Here is a 17,925-nt window from a genome sequence, read left to right as displayed (position 1 = left end):
GCCGTTAATTGAAATAAAACTTTACACTCTCTTTATAGAAAGACATAATTTATTTGACTATTTGTAACTTTTATGTTTTCTCAGGGAAGACAAGTAGCCCAGCAGCAAAATTACTAGCCCAAAGTAATTTTTTTAAATATACACCCTGCTAATGGGTTTCATCATTCAATAGCAGATAATCTTTTAAAAAGTAAAATTGTATCAGGGTTAACTGTAAAGCCTATTGCAAAAACAATTGCAACACAATATAACAAGTCGAGGTAGGTATGTCCTTTAATGGTATATTAATCAAAACTCTTTAACATGTGATAAACGACTTCTTCGTTCATCTCATCATCACTGCAATCCTGGAGATCCTCTTTGTCAGAAACCATATCCTGTAAAACAAGCCTGATCATTATTTTCCATAAGATTACTTGACACGTGAAGGCATAGATGGCATACGTTTATCATACATGTTGACTTTTTTCTTATGCTGTGTTTTAAAGCATAGCTTATTAAACTCTGTCTTACAGAAGTAGCTTCTCCTTCATCACTGGTTGATGGACCTGGTGCTGTCATGTCTGTGACCTGTGACTCATCCTCTGGTACCTTCCTCTTTCGAGAATACCCCAAACGTCTACCAGTGCTGCTTGTCTGCCAAAAATTGAAAGTCAACATATATGCTGCAATTATTAATCAATATACCATGTGCTTGTGAAGTGAAGTAAAATCAATACCCTAAAAGAGTAAATAAAACAACTGTAATATGATATACTGCACGATATCATATGCACCAACAAATATGTTTATAGTTAAAATAAATAGGTAATAGAAGTAAAGGGAACAAACCATCCACTCCATTATGGCATCATCTGGGTTGAATTGGGCCAAGCTGGGGGCCTCAAGGTTGATGGCGACCAAATCATTTAATGTATCAGTGCTCATCTTTCCCCTGTTGAAAGATTATAGCTATACAAATTGGTGTAAACATTGAATAAATTGAATAGTACTAAGGCACAGGGGTGCCCTGGTGCTTAAAGCGCACATGGAAATGCCTGCATAACTGTGTTATACGTTTCATTGATTGGTCTTAAGGCAAATTGTTCAGTCCAGTTATTTTGGTAGCTTCAATGACTGGGTCCTTCTGCGGAAAGCGTTCCTCAATTTTGCCTATGACAGAGTCAACATTTTTTTCAAGCACAGGTTGTGGTCTCTGACCCCTAAATGTCAACTCAATGCCATCATAAGCTCTGTCAGAGAGGACTTGCTCAACGTCAGCTATTAAGCACTCTGACTCCCTGAAGCAGGAATGATTTTGTTTTTTTTAACTTTTTAACTACATGTATTATTAAAACGTGTTGGCACTATATATTTTAACATACTTACGACTTCAAGGTCACATGGCCTTTCATGGTTACAGCTACCCTAGAGTAAGCATCAGCCAAGGAAACCTCCTGCTTCTGTAGATACTTTGACAGTCTCATCAACATTGAAACCACAGCCTTAATAAAATGAAAATAATTTAATAATGACAGCATTTAAATAGGAAAGAATTCCGTTGTACATGTAATATCCAAAAGCCGGTATTTAAAAGCAAGTCAAATATTATATTTTGTCAAATTTTCGTTTATGAAATTAATAAATGAATATCAATAATAAAATAAGCAAATATAATTAGATAGCAATTATTGTTATAAATACATTTAAATTAATATCAAACTAGGAAAAAAAACTGTTATCATTTTAAATTACCTTGAGCTGTAGCAAGTAAAGGATCAAAAAGCCATCTGTAGCCAGCTTGGCAAACCCCTCTGCCTTGGCATTGTCATGGGATGACGTCTGTAGCTGGTACACTAGCACTCTGTAGCCTTTAAAGAAGGCTGACAGTGAACGGTCCAAGTGTGGCAACCATCTGGTCCAACCGATGCGTGTAGGCATTATAGATGCCTTGAAGTCCATCATGACGAATGCTCGCTGAAGCGCTTTCTTCTGTTTAGGGGACTTGTGGTACAAATAATACAGTCCAATAAGTAGAGTCATACTCTTTTCATACATGTTTATGTTTGTCAGTTTTACGGCATCTTTGAATGCCAGTTCGAGTCTGTGAGCTAGACAGTGTGTAGCTACTAGGTGTGGTTATTCTGCTTTCAACAGTGTTGCAAGTCCAGTCTTGTGACCTGAAATTTGAAATATAAATGAATTATTTTAAAGAAACTAGTCTAATACTCTATGGTAACAAACACGTAGATTACAATTTTAATTTAATGTGGGAATACATATTCAATGAATAAACCAAATAAATAAAAGACAAGAACATACAATTGATGAACACAAATAATGAACATGTTTGAAAAATGTCGGCTGAGGTATGGAACTCATGACTTAATAGTCATTCAAGAGTTATTTGCACGAGACAGCGTAAATACCTTTCCTTTCATATATAGTATTTTAATGTGTAAATATATAACTTTTTTTTTCAGATTTTGTTATTGACTGCCCCTTTGGGACGCTTCAACAAGCCATAGCCCCTTTAAGCGATTATTCATTCAAAATTGCATAATATATTTGTTTGTTACTCATCATGTTTTTGCTCAGATTTAAAGAAGGATTTACCACATATTTTTGTTGTAACATTTTTTTAGCTTCTGCAATGTATTTATTTCAGAGTTGTGTATTTATTTAAGATTTTTTTCAAATATGTGCAATATAAAATGTATTTGTTAAAGACTCAGAGGCAAAGTGCAATATATTTAATAAGATTTATTATAAGATTTACATAAGAATTTTATTTATACCCTGCATATTTGCTGCTCCATCTGCAGTGAAACCGACGAGTTTTGACTGCATTTCATCTGTAATGTGAAGTTTTGCAAACACTTCCTTGACATGCTCATGTATGTGTTTGCTGGAGCCAGATTCAGCACGTTACCTATGTGCAAGAACGTGTCCTCAACACGTCCGGAGTGAACAGTTCGAATGTAGATGTTTTCAAGATCATCTCCCGTGAAATCAGTTGAACCATCAATTGTGAAACTACAGAACTGTGTATTCTTCAATTTTTCTACAGTTGTTTTTTGCACAACAGTTGCAAAAGCTTTTGTAAAAGAAGCAACAGCTTTGTCATTACGATAGTTCACACCAACATCCAACCCCTTAGCCTCTTCTAACACACATATGGTACTGTATGTTCTAAAACTCATGTGGGTTTTGGCCAGTGCATGGGCAGTGCGAAATTTGATAGCCAGACTGTTGTGCTGACTTTCATGCAATGTTCTTAAAGCTTCAGCAGCCTTACTCTTACAGGATGGTTGTGATTTCGCCTCTCCTATCTCAATGTACCTTTTATGCACGATGCTATCATCATGTTGTTTAACTGACTCAAGCTTAAAATTGTCTGTGCCTTTTACAATCTCATGATTGTACAACAAAACCCACAAATCTTGTCAATAAATCATATTCAACACTGGCTGCAGTACTATTTGATAGTAAGCGTGCAGCTGCAGAGGCTATGCATTCAAGTTCATGTCTTAGATCATGCAAAGATTGATATGTACAGGATTCCAGCAAACCGATAACCCTATTCAGTCTATTTCTAAAAGTTTCTACACATCCAGGATCCATTCTGGAGCATTGATTTGTAGGGGATAGCTTCGATCTGAAACAATATTAAGGTAATTTTGAGGTAATATACATGTCTAGTATGTGTCATATTGCTAACAATTGTTATAACAAAGCAACCACAGTTTAAAACTGCCTCGACAGCTCAGTGGTAGTCAAGCGTTCGTCTCAAGTGCATGAGATTGTGGGTTCAATCCCTTGCCGCATCCTACCAAAGACGTATAAAAACGGTACCAGTGGCTACCTAAGGTTAACGCTCACCACTAGTGCTGCAACAATATACCGGTATATCGGTATATATCGCAATCCGCATATTGTATTGTGATACAATTTTCATCATACCGGTACGAAAATTCTGCAAAAATTCATCACATTTTGTCCAAAAAAACCCATCCGAAATAATGATATCAAGGTAAACTAAACAAAATGGTGTTTAGTTAAAATAAATTGTTACATAAAAATAGCATTCTAAAAAGTCTAATATACGGAGTAGTGTTGATACATGGGAGTCCGCAAGATCTGATTTTGCATGTCATACTGTTACATTTAAGATGAAGCTTATGGAAATACGAAAAAAAATGAATTACATAATAAAATTGTAACTTGATGTTATTATAAACAGAAGTAATAATGATCAAAAAAACATTACATAACTGCATTCTGATAAGTTAAACAACCGGCTTTTAACATCCACAATTCTCTTTCGGGTTATTATTCTTCTTAATGTCTTGTCGGCTTTCATAATAGATCTCAAAATGGCAGACGAAACAAACGCCGAGTTGGACTGTATAGACAATTCCAAGGGAAAAAGAATTGCCAATAGGATATAACTAGAACCTAAACATACAATACAAAGGTTGTGTTCGTGTAATTAAGTTGGTTTTGGTGATTAGCTGACGATTTATAATTCTGTTACAAGTTAGCAATATATTGCAATACGGGTTTTTGAACAGACAATATATAAAGCAATACGTTTTTTGGCGTATTGTTGCAGCACTACTCACCACTATGCAGGAAAGCACTGGCTTCTTCTCAAAAAAGAAATAAGACCCCCGTGGTGATGGATTCCAGGAATGAACTTGTTTCACAATCTACCTCGAATAATTTACCATAATCTAACCATTACAAATCATTATAATTATAACAAAATATCACACAGATGCCAAACAGTCTTATTTAAAAAAAAAAACATTAAAAAGGGGATCAATACAGGATTCCTCTTTGAAGTAATGTTCAACACAAAATCGCTGTCAGTGTGTTTCCTTGTACTCTCATGCAAGAGGAAAGCCAAGTCTAAATTGTACGTCTTTGATCAGAGAGAACACTTTTGAACTAGGTTAGATGCTGAAAATACATATAAATCCACCACAAATTAGTTAAACGTAACCATGCTGAGTCCGGTCTGCGTTCAATAGATAATGAGGTCAGACTTCCATGTTAAATCAGATGTTTAAACCTAAAATGGTAATGAAAAAAAATATGTAGATTGCTGATGCATTGTTTATTTACATTGTGTTACAAAGTAAATTGTTTACAGCACGCAGGTGGTTGAGAACCACTTATTGAGTAATCCAATGCGTGAAACACCCATCTGCTTCCATGAATATATAAATGATGATAAAGATATATTTTAATAAATCCTTACCTTAATCTAGAATCGTCCACAATAATAGAAGGGAGGCTACTACTAACGACAATTTGTACCCTAACACCAGTTGCATCGTTGTATGACAATGCGTTGTAAAATGTTGAATTGTGATTCGTCGACTTCATATGTGCATTGGCCTTGGACAGTAGATGACCCAGATCTAAATTGAGGTTACTAGGTCAATGGTCAAGGTCACTATCCTATTTGATACTTTTCATGAACATTTTCCTTGGACAGTAGACTGATGAACCCAATTGAAATAAGTTACACAGTAAGTGTGAAATAGTTTTTTAATCAATGACTTGTCAGCTTATTCACCGATTGGCTTGATACTTGTCATGTGAAATATCCTTGGACTGTAGATGACCCCTCTCGAAATTGGGGTCACTAGGTCAAAGGACATGGTCACCGGCACAATAAGTGGGAAAAGCGTTTTTGATCAATAATTCGTCAACGAATGGACCGATTGGCTTTTTACTACCCTTGCGCATTGGCCTTGGACAGTAAATGACCCCTGTCAAAATTGGGGTCACTAGGTCAAATGTTAAGGTCACTGTAACAATAAGTGTGAAAATTGTTTCTGATCAATAACTCATCAATGAATTGACTGATCTGTTTGATACTGCAGATGCTCATTGGCCTTGGACAGTAGATGAACCCTATTGAAATTGGGATCACTAGTTAAAAGCCCTGTTTGGGGGGGGGGGGCATATGCCTCTGACCGCAGAACACTTTTTCTCATTGTGTGTAGTATAAAGTAAATTGCAAAATATAATTCTATTCTTATTTCCCAATTTTTAAAATATCATTGACTCTAGGCTTGATACTGTATGAAATGTCAATATCACGCATGAATAAACAGTAGACCAATCTCTTGGATTCTCCTTTAAAATATTTTACAATGGCGTCTTTTCTTGTCCACGAATAGATCAAGTGACAACAACAAAAGCAAAATAATCACAATAGATTAAATAACAACAAAACATATTGTGAGATAGTAGACCAGGTTGCATTTCATAAGCCACTCATCACAGGCTAGATTGTTCATTTAAGAGACTTTATTTAGAAATAGAGGACCTCTTCTAAGATTCGGGGTTATTTTGCTTTGCATCTGTCCTTTGGTCCGTTTGTCGGTTTGGCCGTAGACCAATTGTTTCTAGACAATATCTAGGGAATGCTTTGACCTACAGCCATGCAAATTGTTTTATGGTTACATCGAGGAAGATTAAGAGGCCAATCCATCTTGATAATAGTTCAACCTTTTAACATGGAATTATAATGGTGTATATGTAGTAGTCAGGTTTTGAACATTTAATACACATAATAACAATCTTGTAAGCAGATTTTCAATTACAGTACAGCCAAAGCGGAACAAACGTATTTCGCGATACGCTGCGGCAAGGTGAAACGAGTCGATGCCGCATCAGTCGTTGAAGCCGCGTCAGTATGCGGCAAGTTGCATTTCGCCGTGAAACTTCGCATCTGTCCGCCGAGGCATGCCGCGATCCGCGACATGATGCCGAGTCGATGCGCATCATGAAATAAAAAATCTTTTAAAAATTATTAGTTACATGTAGTTCACAAATTTTAAAAGAACAATTATAATAATACTTAAAATCATAATACATTTATTGTGCGCATATTGTATTAGCATATGCATGTAAGCATAGTTAATGTGTCTGGCCAATTAAGTTTGTTTCCCGCCCGTAGTGTATGTTTTTCTCACATAAACAAGGTCACGTAATTATGTTTTTCGCACATACAAGTGGTCAAGGCTCCTGCATATGGTGGATTTATAATTTCATTGCATGTTGAATTTGCTATTCTATTTAAGCTGAGAAAATTAGCAGCTTGAAGCCACATCAATAATCAAGACGGTGACGACGTATTTGTTGTTTTGTTAATAATCAGCTTATTACAACTATTGTTTGAATATGCTTATATAAACACGTTTTATTTTGTTCATATTATATATTTAATATCGCTTCTAATTACCCGATAATCCCGTATATGCCAGTTTTGAAGCAAATGCTGGTAAATATTTACGATAAATAGACATTCTCGATATTTCCTTTAGTATCAAATACATTTTGGCATTATTTAATATTTATAGAGATGATGAAATAACCTCTAATCAGGGCGGTTTTTTTCCCCACTGAACACGCGATTTACGCCTGACGTGATGTTCATGTATTTATACAACACAAAATACACCCAAACTTTCCAAACGACGTTCTACATGTCTGCATAATTTTGGCGCGCTTTTTATGAAAAAAAGGATATTTTAGCACTGTTTATTTGACGCTAGAATTTGCCAAATGTCGCGTTAGCATTAAAATTCGGAAGTGTGTTTCGGATTACAAATTTAATAATGATAATCGAAAGAAACATTAACAGTTGCGCGTAAATTAATACTACGCTACACATACATGTATGTACATGTAGGTGGATATCTTTTCACTCGAACCGCCGCGTACGTATGCGGCGGATTTACTCCGGGAAAGTACGCGAGGTTAACTACAGACTCGGTGTCGTTGCGCGTATCGATGCCGAGTGCCACGGCGATACGCCGCGTCAACACACGATTCGGCCGCCGCATACTAATAATCTGGCCGTGGCGTAGCCGCGGATTATGTTTGTGCCGCTTTGGCTGTACTGTATGATAAAACTATGTAGTAACATAAGGCATTGTACAGATATATTACAGTACTGCCATCATTAAATGCATTCACTGATTGAATTTTAAAACATTTTAGACAGGTGCTTGCAAAAAACAGTCCCAGCCGGTTTATTAAACAATAATATATATGATTTTCATTGCTGGCCAATTAAAAAAAATCTGGAAGTCATGCCTGTTTTGTGGGGTGGAAAAACATTAATGATCTTTTCTTGCATTATTATGCATAGTTTTGTCAAGGTTTACAATATCAAAAGTGAAAACAATGTAAACAACAAGATATGTTTTCTTAGTACATGAATACCTCTGCAATCCTGAATTTGTCCCAAAAGTGTCAAAAATTACGAACAAACATACAGAGTTGCACAAGTTTCCCTGACGATTAATATGTTACTGTAGACGTATCCATGTATCATCAATCCTTTTTAGTTACGCTTATCACAATTGAAAAAGATATGATTGTTTGGTTAAAGGGACATGCACGTGGGCAAAATTACATGACGATAAATATTGATGTAAATTGTCAGTCCTCTAGTAGCAATACTGTTTATTTTACAATCGACACATATTTTAAAATGTAATTTTTTTATAAAAATTAGACTTTGCTACAATTATAACTAGAAATGGCGCAGCAGAGGCCGACGTGTATCCCCACGCAGCATGTTTGACCCAGGGGTGCCCCAGGGTTGGTAATGGGGTCATGCATAGTTGAGATTGACCGTATTGTCATAAGAGAAGTTCAGTATCAATTAGAAGTGAATCGGTGTAGAAATGAAGAAGTTAAGTAAAAGGCAATTTTGGGTGGGTGTGGCCTATGTGGGTGGGGCGTCTCAGGGTTGGTAATGGGGCCATGCATAGTTGAGATTGACTGTATTGTCATGCATAGTTGAGATTGACCGTATTGTCATAAGAGAATTTCAGTTTCAATTTGAAGTGAATCAGTGTAGAAATGAAGAAATTATAGTAAAAGGCAATTTGGCGTGGCTGTGGTCTATGTGGGCGGGGCGCCCCAGAGTTGTTAATGGGGCCATGCAATTAGTTGAGATTGACCGTATTGTGAAAAGAGAGGTTCAGTATCAATTTCAAGTAAATAGGTGCAGAAATGAATAAGTTAATGTAAAATAACGTACAAAATGAGTGAAAATCTCTGACCCGCCCACCCAAACCCCCATAACTTTTGACCCATGGGTCAGATCAAAATTCCAAATAGTGCAGGGTCACACATATGCTCATAGCTACCATGTGTGTTAGTTTCAAGGTTCTAGTGCTTAAGTGTAGGAGGAGATATTGGCCAGGACGGACAGACAGATGGACGGTGGAGATAACCACAACATCCCCATGCTTTTCAAAAAGCGTGCGGATAATGAAATAAAAAACAGAACGAAAATATAGAGGTGCGCAAGCTCACATGCCTGGTTACTGTACTCGTAAAATTCAGGAATACGTATTAAGTTATATACGACAGAAAAGTCACACGTATGGATGGAAGAGTGCAAATCTATATACCCCTAGCTATTAAGCCAATGAAAAAAGCATTCATTTATTTTCCATGATTGTGTTGAGCTCGACTATTATATATCAAATATATAGTGGAGCTATCATACTCACCCCGGCCTTGGTGTCGGCATTAGCATCTGCGTTAGCGTTAGCGTGCAAATGTTAAAGTTTTGTACTACCCCAAATATTTTCATTGTGCCTTATGACATATTGCTTTCATATTGCATACTTGTTAATCATCATGACCCCAACCTATAAACAAGAGCAGACAACTCTATCAAGCATTTTGTCATAATTATGGCCCCTTTTCCACTTATAATATGCAGCAAATGTTAAAGTTTGTGTACTACCCCGAATATTTTTAATGTCCCTTGACATATTGCTTTCATATTTATGCCCCCCTTCGAAGAAGAGGGGGTATATTGCTTTGCTCATGTCGGTCTGTCGGTCTGTTGGTCCGTCCACCAGGTGGTTGTCAGACAATAACTCAAGAACGCTTGGGCCTAGGATCATGAAACTTCATAGGTACATTGATCATAACTTGCAGATGACCTCTATTGATTTTGAGGTCACTAGGTCAAAGGTCAAGGCCACGGTGACCCGAAATAGTAAAATGGTTTCAGGATGATAACTCAAGAACGCTTAGGCCTAGGATCATGAAACTTGATAGGTAGATTGATCATGATTCGCAGGTGACCCCTATTGATTTTCAGGTCACTAGGTCAAAGGTCAAGGTCACAGTGACCCGAAATAGTAAAATGGTTTCCGGATGATAACTCAAGAACGCTTAGGCCTAGGATCATGAAACTTGATAGGTAGATTGATCATGACTCGCAGATGACCCCTATTGATTTTCAGGTCACAAGGTCAAAGGTCAAGGTCAAGATGACCCGAAATAGTAAAATGGTTTCCGGATGATAACTGAAGAACGCTTATTCCTAGGATCATGAAACTTGATAGGTAGATTGATCATGACTCGCAGATGACCCCTATTGATTTTCAGGTCACTAGGTCAAAGGTCAAGGTCACGGTGACCCGAAATAGTAAAATGGTGTCCGGATGATAACTCAAGAACGCTTATGGCTAGGATCATGAAACTTCATAGGTACATTGATCATGACTTGCAGATGACTCCTATAGATTTTCAGGTCACTAGGTCAAAGGTCAAGGTCACAGTGACAACGGAGAGCCCATATGGGGGGCATGCATGTTTTACAAACAGCCCTTGTTTGCATACTTGTTTACCAACATCACCCCAAGCTATAAACAAGAGCAGACCACTGTATCAAGCATTTTTACATAATTGTTGCCCCTTTTATACTTAGAATATGCATATTATTTATAAATATATGTTCAAGTTTGCGTACTACCCCAAATATTTCCTATATCCTTTGACATATTGCTTTTATATGTTGCATACTTGTTTACCAATATGACCCCAACCTATAAACAAGAGCAGACCACTTTATCAAGCATTTTTATATAATTATGGCCCCTTTTACACTTAGATAATTGAAAATTTTGCTTAATTTGCCATAACTTCTTTATTTATTTATGATCACATTTTATTATTACTTTGACAAAACAACACTTGGAATACCACAATGGATTCCATCCAAACAATTCCCCACACCCCTCCCCCTGAGAATCCCTTCCCCCTCTCCAACCTCCCCCCAATTTTTTTTTTAAACATCATCTAATAAATTACCCCACCCCACATTATACTCTCACCCCCTACCCCCCCTACCCCCCCCCAACCCCCTTTTTTATTTTTGAAAGATTGTCTAATAAATGACCACACCCCACATTATACCCTATCTCAATCCCCCCCCCCCCCCCCCCCCCCCCCCCAAAAAAAAAAAAAAAAAATGTTTTTTTCCTTTTTTTTATTTTTGAAAGTTCATCTTATAAATTATTGATTATGAACAATTTCCCCATGATGGCTTATGTTATATTGTCAAGCACTCGAATAGTCAAATGCGCTGTCCTCTGACAGCTCTTGTTATTTGACACTGTATACTTGTTTGAAGCATTACATTATTTTACTGACTATTCCTTGGTATGTACATGTATTAATTATTTATTTCAGCAAGTGCAGTAAAATGACCCCGATTTCGGAGCTGACCAACTCCCAGCCCACAGACCTACAGGGACTGTCAGAGGAGCTGGAAACTGTCATGGGGGGAATCAAAAGCCTACAGATAAATCAGGAGGCCAGTGTTCAGTCATTGCAGAGAACATACAAGGAACATGGGGCAGTCATGATAGAACAATTGCATGGCAATTTAAATACTAATATAGATAAGTGTTGTAATAGTTCTGTGGGTACATCAAACAAAAATTTAAAAGAAGAAATGTGTTGGAGTGTTCTTTCTATCTTGAATGAATTTGATAATATAACTGTGAAGGAACTAAATAAGATGAAAGATGAAGTTATAAGCATAAAAGGGTCAATTACAAGTTCTATTCATAAATGCACCAGTCTTCACAATGACTTGTTGCAATTACTTGAAATCGTTCAGAAAATTGGAGATAATAAGGAGCTCTGCCTTATAGCCAGCATAAAATGTAAGCATATAATACAGCAGGCATTGACTCTGCTTGGAAAGTCAGGCAAGGTGTTTAAGGTCCAGGGGAAGTCTGAGTACAATGTGAGAATACCAAGTGATTCAGTTACATGTGATATCTCAGGCATATGTGTTCTTCCAGATGGAAAGGTCCTGGTTGTAGACTGGACAAATAAGAATGTCAAGCTGCTGAACCAGCAGTACCAGGTGGTGAGTCACTTGGATGTGAATGCTTGGCCATTTGACATTTGTTTGATCGCACCGAGTGAGGTTGCTGTGACTGTGAATGCTAGCAACATACATGAGGTCCAGTTTATTACTGTCAACCAGGGAAAGCTTGTTCCTGGCAGGAAGTTTCAGTTACAACATGAATGTAGAGGTATTGCCCATCAAAATGGAGACCTTTTTGTCACCTCTGGTAAAGAACTGTGCAAATACACGCTGAATGGCAAACTGATCTGCAGACTCTATGAAGCTTTGGGTAAGAATCATGGTGAATCCATCCTGATAACATTTATATAATGTACAGGGATTTTTCTAGCCATTGTGGGAAAAGGAGTCTAGTCAAATTGTGTTATTTTAAATCCATGCAATGACAAATTTGGGAATTTTTATTGACTAAATGAACCGAATTGGGATTTATTTTTTTAATCAACAGATATTGACCCATAAGGCCTTTATCTTTTTTTTTTAAATCATATAAATTATAGTTATATACTTTGTGAGATGAAAATAAAATAAAATTCAGATGTCATAGCTGAAAACCCGCTGATGTATTATAAAAATTTTGTCCTATAATTTATATGTGCCCTTTGAATACTACATGTACAGTACATTGTAGCCAAAACAAGATTCAGAAATATTGATTTATAAACATGAGTAATGAAGTATTTTGACTATCACTACATGGCATGTCTATAAATAGAAACTGTGTTCCTGGGAAAGAGACACTTTCTGACCTGGTCTTAATTTTGTGGTTGTTTTATGATTGTACATGTACAATATGTTTGATAGATTGAACAATTTCATAACACCATATAACAAAGGTACTCTTGTGGTTGTATTCTTTTATGAAGCGTTCAAATGTATGTATTAATTATATTGTAATTATAGTAGTACAGTAATTTAAACATTTTGCTGTTGAAATTGGTTTGGTAACAAACTAGCTAGAAAAGTTTCAATAACTTTTGTTTTGAATATTATTTTTCTTGTTATAAACACTTGAAGAACACAAATAACGATGTAACACGGCACATGAAAAATGTCTGCTTTGGTCAATTTCACTCATTTCAGTACATAGTTATCATATGTATACATGCATGGGAAATCTATTCATGCTGCACATAGTAACATGGTATAAACATGTTGATTGAACTGTGCAATTGTTTTTGTATGTGTAATTGTTTCCATCTGTGTAATTGTTTTGCTTCAATTCATATCTAACTCACCAGTCGCATTTAAACATGTCAAACGTTAACACAATAGCTCTGCTACTTAAGTTAATTGTCACGCGTAGCTATTGAATCATTGAAATGTATGCATATATTTTAGATGTGTAAAGGCCTCTTTATAGCAACATATGCGTAATACAATATCACTGCAGTATGTTTAATAAGATTATTTAACATTTACAGTAATTCAATATCTTGATGTTACTCTGTTTTGCAGTAAGGAAGTGTGCTGTGAGTCCCACAGGAGACAAGCTGTACATCATCAGCTACTACCAGAACAAGCTTCTCACCCTTGCCAGGGATGGCACACTCCTGGCTACATACTCAGACCCAGCACTAGGTGTCCCAACTGGTCTACATGTGACCCCTGCAGGCCAGGTGCTGGTCTGTGGACACTTGTCCCACACTGTACTACAGGTGGGCTGGGAGGGAGAGAGTGAGCTGGCTACGCTGGCTACTTGGGAGGATGGAGTGTGGTACCCACGGTCAGTCTGCTACAGCAGCACTACATCATCAATCATTGTGGGACAGTGGGCGGACAACATCCTGGTGTTCAGAGTGGAATAGTGTGTACATGTATGTATTAGTTGTTGTAATTAGTGATTAGTATTTCAATGACAATGTGTTGTTTAGCATATGGACATAGTAGTGTGTGATGTTACAATACAACATTAAGTGTGTAGTTAAAGATACAAATAATTTATTAACACATATTGTTATCTGATTACACAATGTGAGGGTTTTTGTTAGAACATTAGATCTAATGCATATTATGTTATGTTGTCATAACGTTTGTGTCATTATGGTCCTAAAATTTAGTTCTTGTAAACTAAAGTTCTTGCATGAAAAAACAAAGCATTTAAACTGAACATGTAATATTTGTACATAGATGCACATGTACATAGCAACTGAGGCTATTTTTAGACTTTCATTTCTATAAACACCATGATGCCATGTAATAAATGTATATGGATGAATACTTTTTTTATAAAATATTATATTGTTTGAGTATTCTTTGGAGGAGTATATATTGATATTGTACGCAATGTTTACAGAAAGGTAACACTTGATGTAATATGCATTAATTTGCCATGTTTAATGCTGTTAAACATTTGTTATTGATTTTCATTACATTTATATAAACGTGTGTGTGTTAATTACATTTTAATGCCCCCTTCGAAGAAGAGGGGGTATATTGCTTTGCACTTGTCGGTCGGTCTGTCGGTCGGTCCGTCCACCAGGTGGTTTCCGGATGATAACTCAAGAAGGCTTGGGCCTAGGATCATGAAAATTCATAGGTACATTGATCATGACTCGCAGATGACCCCTATTGATTTTCAGGTCACTAGGTCATAGGTCAAGGTCACGATGACCCGAAATAGTAAAATTATTTCCAGATGATAACTCAAGAACGCTTATGCCTAGGATCATGAAACTTCGTAGGTAGATTGATCATGACTCGCAGATGACCCCTATTGATTTTCAGGTCACTAGGTCAAAGGTCAAGGTCACAGTGACCCAAAATAGTAAAATGGTTTCCGGATGATAACTCAAGAACGCTTAGGCCTAGGATCATGAATCTTGATAGGTAGATTGATCATGACTCGCAGATGACCCCTATTTATTTTCAGGTCACTAGGTCAAAGGTCAAGATCACAGTGACCTGAAATAGTAAAATGGTTTCCGGATGATAACTCAAGAACACTTATGCCTAGGATCATGAAACTTCGTAGGTAGATTGATAATGGCTGGCAGATGACCCCTATCGATTGTCAGGTCACTAGGTCAAAGGTCGAGATCACGGTCACTAGGTCAAAGGTCGAGGTCACGGTGACCCGAAATAGTAAAATGGTTTCAGGATGATAACTCAGGAACGCTTAGGCCAAGGATCATGAAACTTGATAGGTAGATTGATCATTACTCGCAGTTGACCCCTATTAATGTTGAGGTCACTAGGTCAAAGGTCAAGGTCATGGTGACCCGAAATAGTAAAATGGTTTCTGGATGATAACTCAAGAACGCTTATGCATAGGATCATGAAACTTCATAGGTACATTGATCATGACTCGCAGATGACCTGTATCAATTTTAAGGTCACTAAGTCAAAGGTCAAGTTCACGGTGACCCGTAATAGTAAAATGGTTTCCAGATGATAACAAAAGAACGCTTATTCCTAGGATCATGACACTTTATAGGTAGATTGATCATTACTCGCAGTTGATCCCTATTGATTTTGAGGTCACTAGGTCAAAGGTCAAGGTCATGGTGACCTAAAATAGTAAAATGGTTTCTGGATGATAACTCAAGAACGCTTATGCCTAGGATCATGAAACTTCATAGGTACATTGATCATGACTCGCAGATGACCCGTATCGATTTTGCGGTCACTAGGTCAAAGGTCAAGTTCACGGTGACCCGTAATAGTAAAATGGTTTCCAGATGATAACAAAAGAACGCTTATTCCTAGGATCATGAAACTTTATAGGTAGATTGATCATGACTCGCAGATGATCCCTATTGATTTTCAGGTCACTAGGTCAAAGGTCAAGGTCACAGTGACCCAAAATAGTAAAATGGTTTCCGGATGATAACTCAAGAACGCTTAGGCCTAGGATCATGAATCTTGATAGGTAGATTGATCATGACTCGCAGATGACCCGTATCGATTTTGCGGTCACTAGGTCAAAGGTCAAGTTCACGGTGACCCGTAATAGTAAAATGGTTTTCAGATGATAACAAAAGAACGCTTATTCCTAGGATCATGAAACTTTATAGGTAGATTGATCATGACTCGCAGATGACCCCTATTGATTTTCAGGTCACTAGGTCAAAGGTCAAGGTCACGGTGACCCGAAATAGTAAAATGGTTTCCGGATGATAACTCAAGAACGCTTATGACTAGGATCATGAAACTTCATAGGTACATTGATGATGACTGACAGATGACCCCTATTGATTTTCAGATCACTGGGTCAAAGGTCAAGGTCACAGTGACAAAAACATACTCACACAATGGCTGTCACTACAACGGAGAGCCCATATGGGGGGCATGCATGTTTTACAAACAGCCCTTGTTTATAAATTTATTTGAGTCCTAAATATACATACAAGAAATTCATCAAGCTATTCTGCTGCTACAGTGGCTGCTGAGTCTGGACAATGATGCTAAGGATGTGGTGGACAAGGATGACCTGACTACGCAGAAGGTTTGTCAGACCTTTTCTTTGACATTTTGGGAAAAAATGCCATTGTGGGTTTGGAATATTTTCCTGTAAAAAGTCAATTGATTTGGGAAAAAACTAATTTAATATCATTCTTTCTCATATATCAAATTATATGAATAAAATCATTTCATGGTAGTTATATACATGTGTACTTTTATAGATCTAAGTGAAATTTGATTGAGATAAAATAATTATAATGCATAAAAACGGGAACATCACGTCAGGCAATTTACGCATGTTTAGTGGAAAAAAACACCCCCATTGGAGGTTTTTTATCACAACTTTACACAGTAACATATATGCCAAGTTTGAAAACAAATGGTGAATGTTTGTGTTTCTTGGAAATTTTTAGCACTTTTATCGTAGATGTTTATCAGAATGTCCTTTTAATAATGGAATATACGGGAGTATCAGGTAATGAGTAGCAACAGTAAAAGAAGTAAGTTGACAGTAATAGATGAAAAGTATGGTTTCATACGGATGTATTAAGGTATCAATCGAGACGCGATTATGGGTATCTATGCGGAAAAGGGTTAAAACAATTTTTGTTAAATCTCGTTATTAATGACTTTATTGCTGTTTTTAATAGCTTAATAACGTTACCTGATATCATATGCTATTTACTCCGATAGGATCGTAATTCATCCGGAATCTGTCCGAGGAATCCCACACTTTTCATAAACCCGTAAGGTAGGTCAGAACGGTCACATAGTGCCGTGTAGCCGTACAACCAAAACAGGACATTACCTAGAATTCACTCTTATTCTAGATGGCGATATACAAAGGCCGACATTTTTGTTATTGACTTAATTGTTGCTTCTGTTTCGCTGGATTCTTCTGTTTAACAGAATAGAGAAGTTTTTGTATTGCGTAAAAAACATTCTCCGTATATATATCTGTGTATTTCTGTGTTGTTTTGTGTTTGTTTAAGGCAAAATATGCCTCAAACACGTGGCTCATGTGGACACATAAGGGCAGCATGGGACAATCATGGTAGCTGCCTGTCGTGTGCAGGATGTACCCAGGATAACTGCTGCCCTTTCTGTGAGCATTGGTCTGCAGATACCTGGGCCATCAAGCGTCGACCCTTCAAGAGTTATGGATGCAACAAGAATAGTTCAGATCAAAGTAGGGAAAATTCCGTGTATCGGGACTTTTCACCACACGATCTTGACCATATGCCACCAGTAGCTGCCAGGCATCGGTCCTTACCCCGTGACGACACCGGACAAAATTTGCTGGGTCCGTTCATCGGGAATGA

At 37.1% G+C, this 17,925-nt stretch overlaps 4 protein-coding genes across 4 annotated transcripts in view; 2 read left to right on the top strand and 2 right to left on the bottom strand.

Annotated features, from left to right (window-relative positions):
- The window catches only part of LOC127831123 (uncharacterized), a 226,708-nt gene that overhangs the window by 200,876 nt on the left and 7,907 nt on the right, over positions 1 to 17,925 (top strand). Inside the window, exons 3-5 of the mRNA XM_052356112.1 lie at positions 11,512 to 12,482; positions 13,769 to 13,857; positions 16,581 to 16,646. Of these exons, the coding sequence (XP_052212072.1) occupies positions 11,525 to 12,482; positions 13,769 to 13,857; positions 16,581 to 16,646 (1,113 nt within the window). The 5' untranslated portion in view covers positions 11,512 to 11,524. The remainder of the gene's footprint in view (positions 1 to 11,511; positions 12,483 to 13,768; positions 13,858 to 16,580; positions 16,647 to 17,925) is intronic.
- LOC127831125 (uncharacterized) lies at positions 285 to 1,070 on the bottom strand. Its single transcript, XM_052356114.1, has 3 exons — positions 832 to 1,070; positions 514 to 636; positions 285 to 377 (listed from the first exon to the last, which is right to left on the bottom strand). Exons 1-3 carry the CDS (start codon positions 925 to 927, stop codon positions 285 to 287), a joined length of 312 nt encoding a protein of 103 aa, XP_052212074.1. The 5' UTR covers positions 928 to 1,070.
- LOC127831124 (uncharacterized) lies at positions 1,073 to 2,087 on the bottom strand. The gene is made up of 3 exons (XM_052356113.1): positions 1,735 to 2,087; positions 1,369 to 1,484; positions 1,073 to 1,280 (listed from the first exon to the last, which is right to left on the bottom strand). The coding sequence occupies exons 1-3, from the start codon at positions 2,035 to 2,037 to the stop codon at positions 1,073 to 1,075; spliced, it is 627 nt and encodes a 208-aa protein (XP_052212073.1). The 5' UTR covers positions 2,038 to 2,087.
- Positions 13,726 to 17,925, top strand: part of LOC127880598 (uncharacterized) — a 107,180-nt gene continuing 102,980 nt past the window's right edge. Inside the window, exons 1-2 of the mRNA XM_052427919.1 lie at positions 13,726 to 14,016; positions 16,581 to 16,646. The gene's annotated coding sequence lies outside the window, so the exon portion shown is untranslated. The remainder of the gene's footprint in view (positions 14,017 to 16,580; positions 16,647 to 17,925) is intronic.

The sequence above is a fragment of the Dreissena polymorpha genome, chromosome 5, assembly GCF_020536995.1.
Source record: "Dreissena polymorpha isolate Duluth1 chromosome 5, UMN_Dpol_1.0, whole genome shotgun sequence".
NCBI lineage: Eukaryota > Metazoa > Mollusca > Bivalvia > Myida > Dreissenidae > Dreissena > Dreissena polymorpha.
The sequence above is the reverse complement of the archived record's forward strand: the minus strand, read 5'-3'. Positions and strand labels throughout refer to the sequence as shown.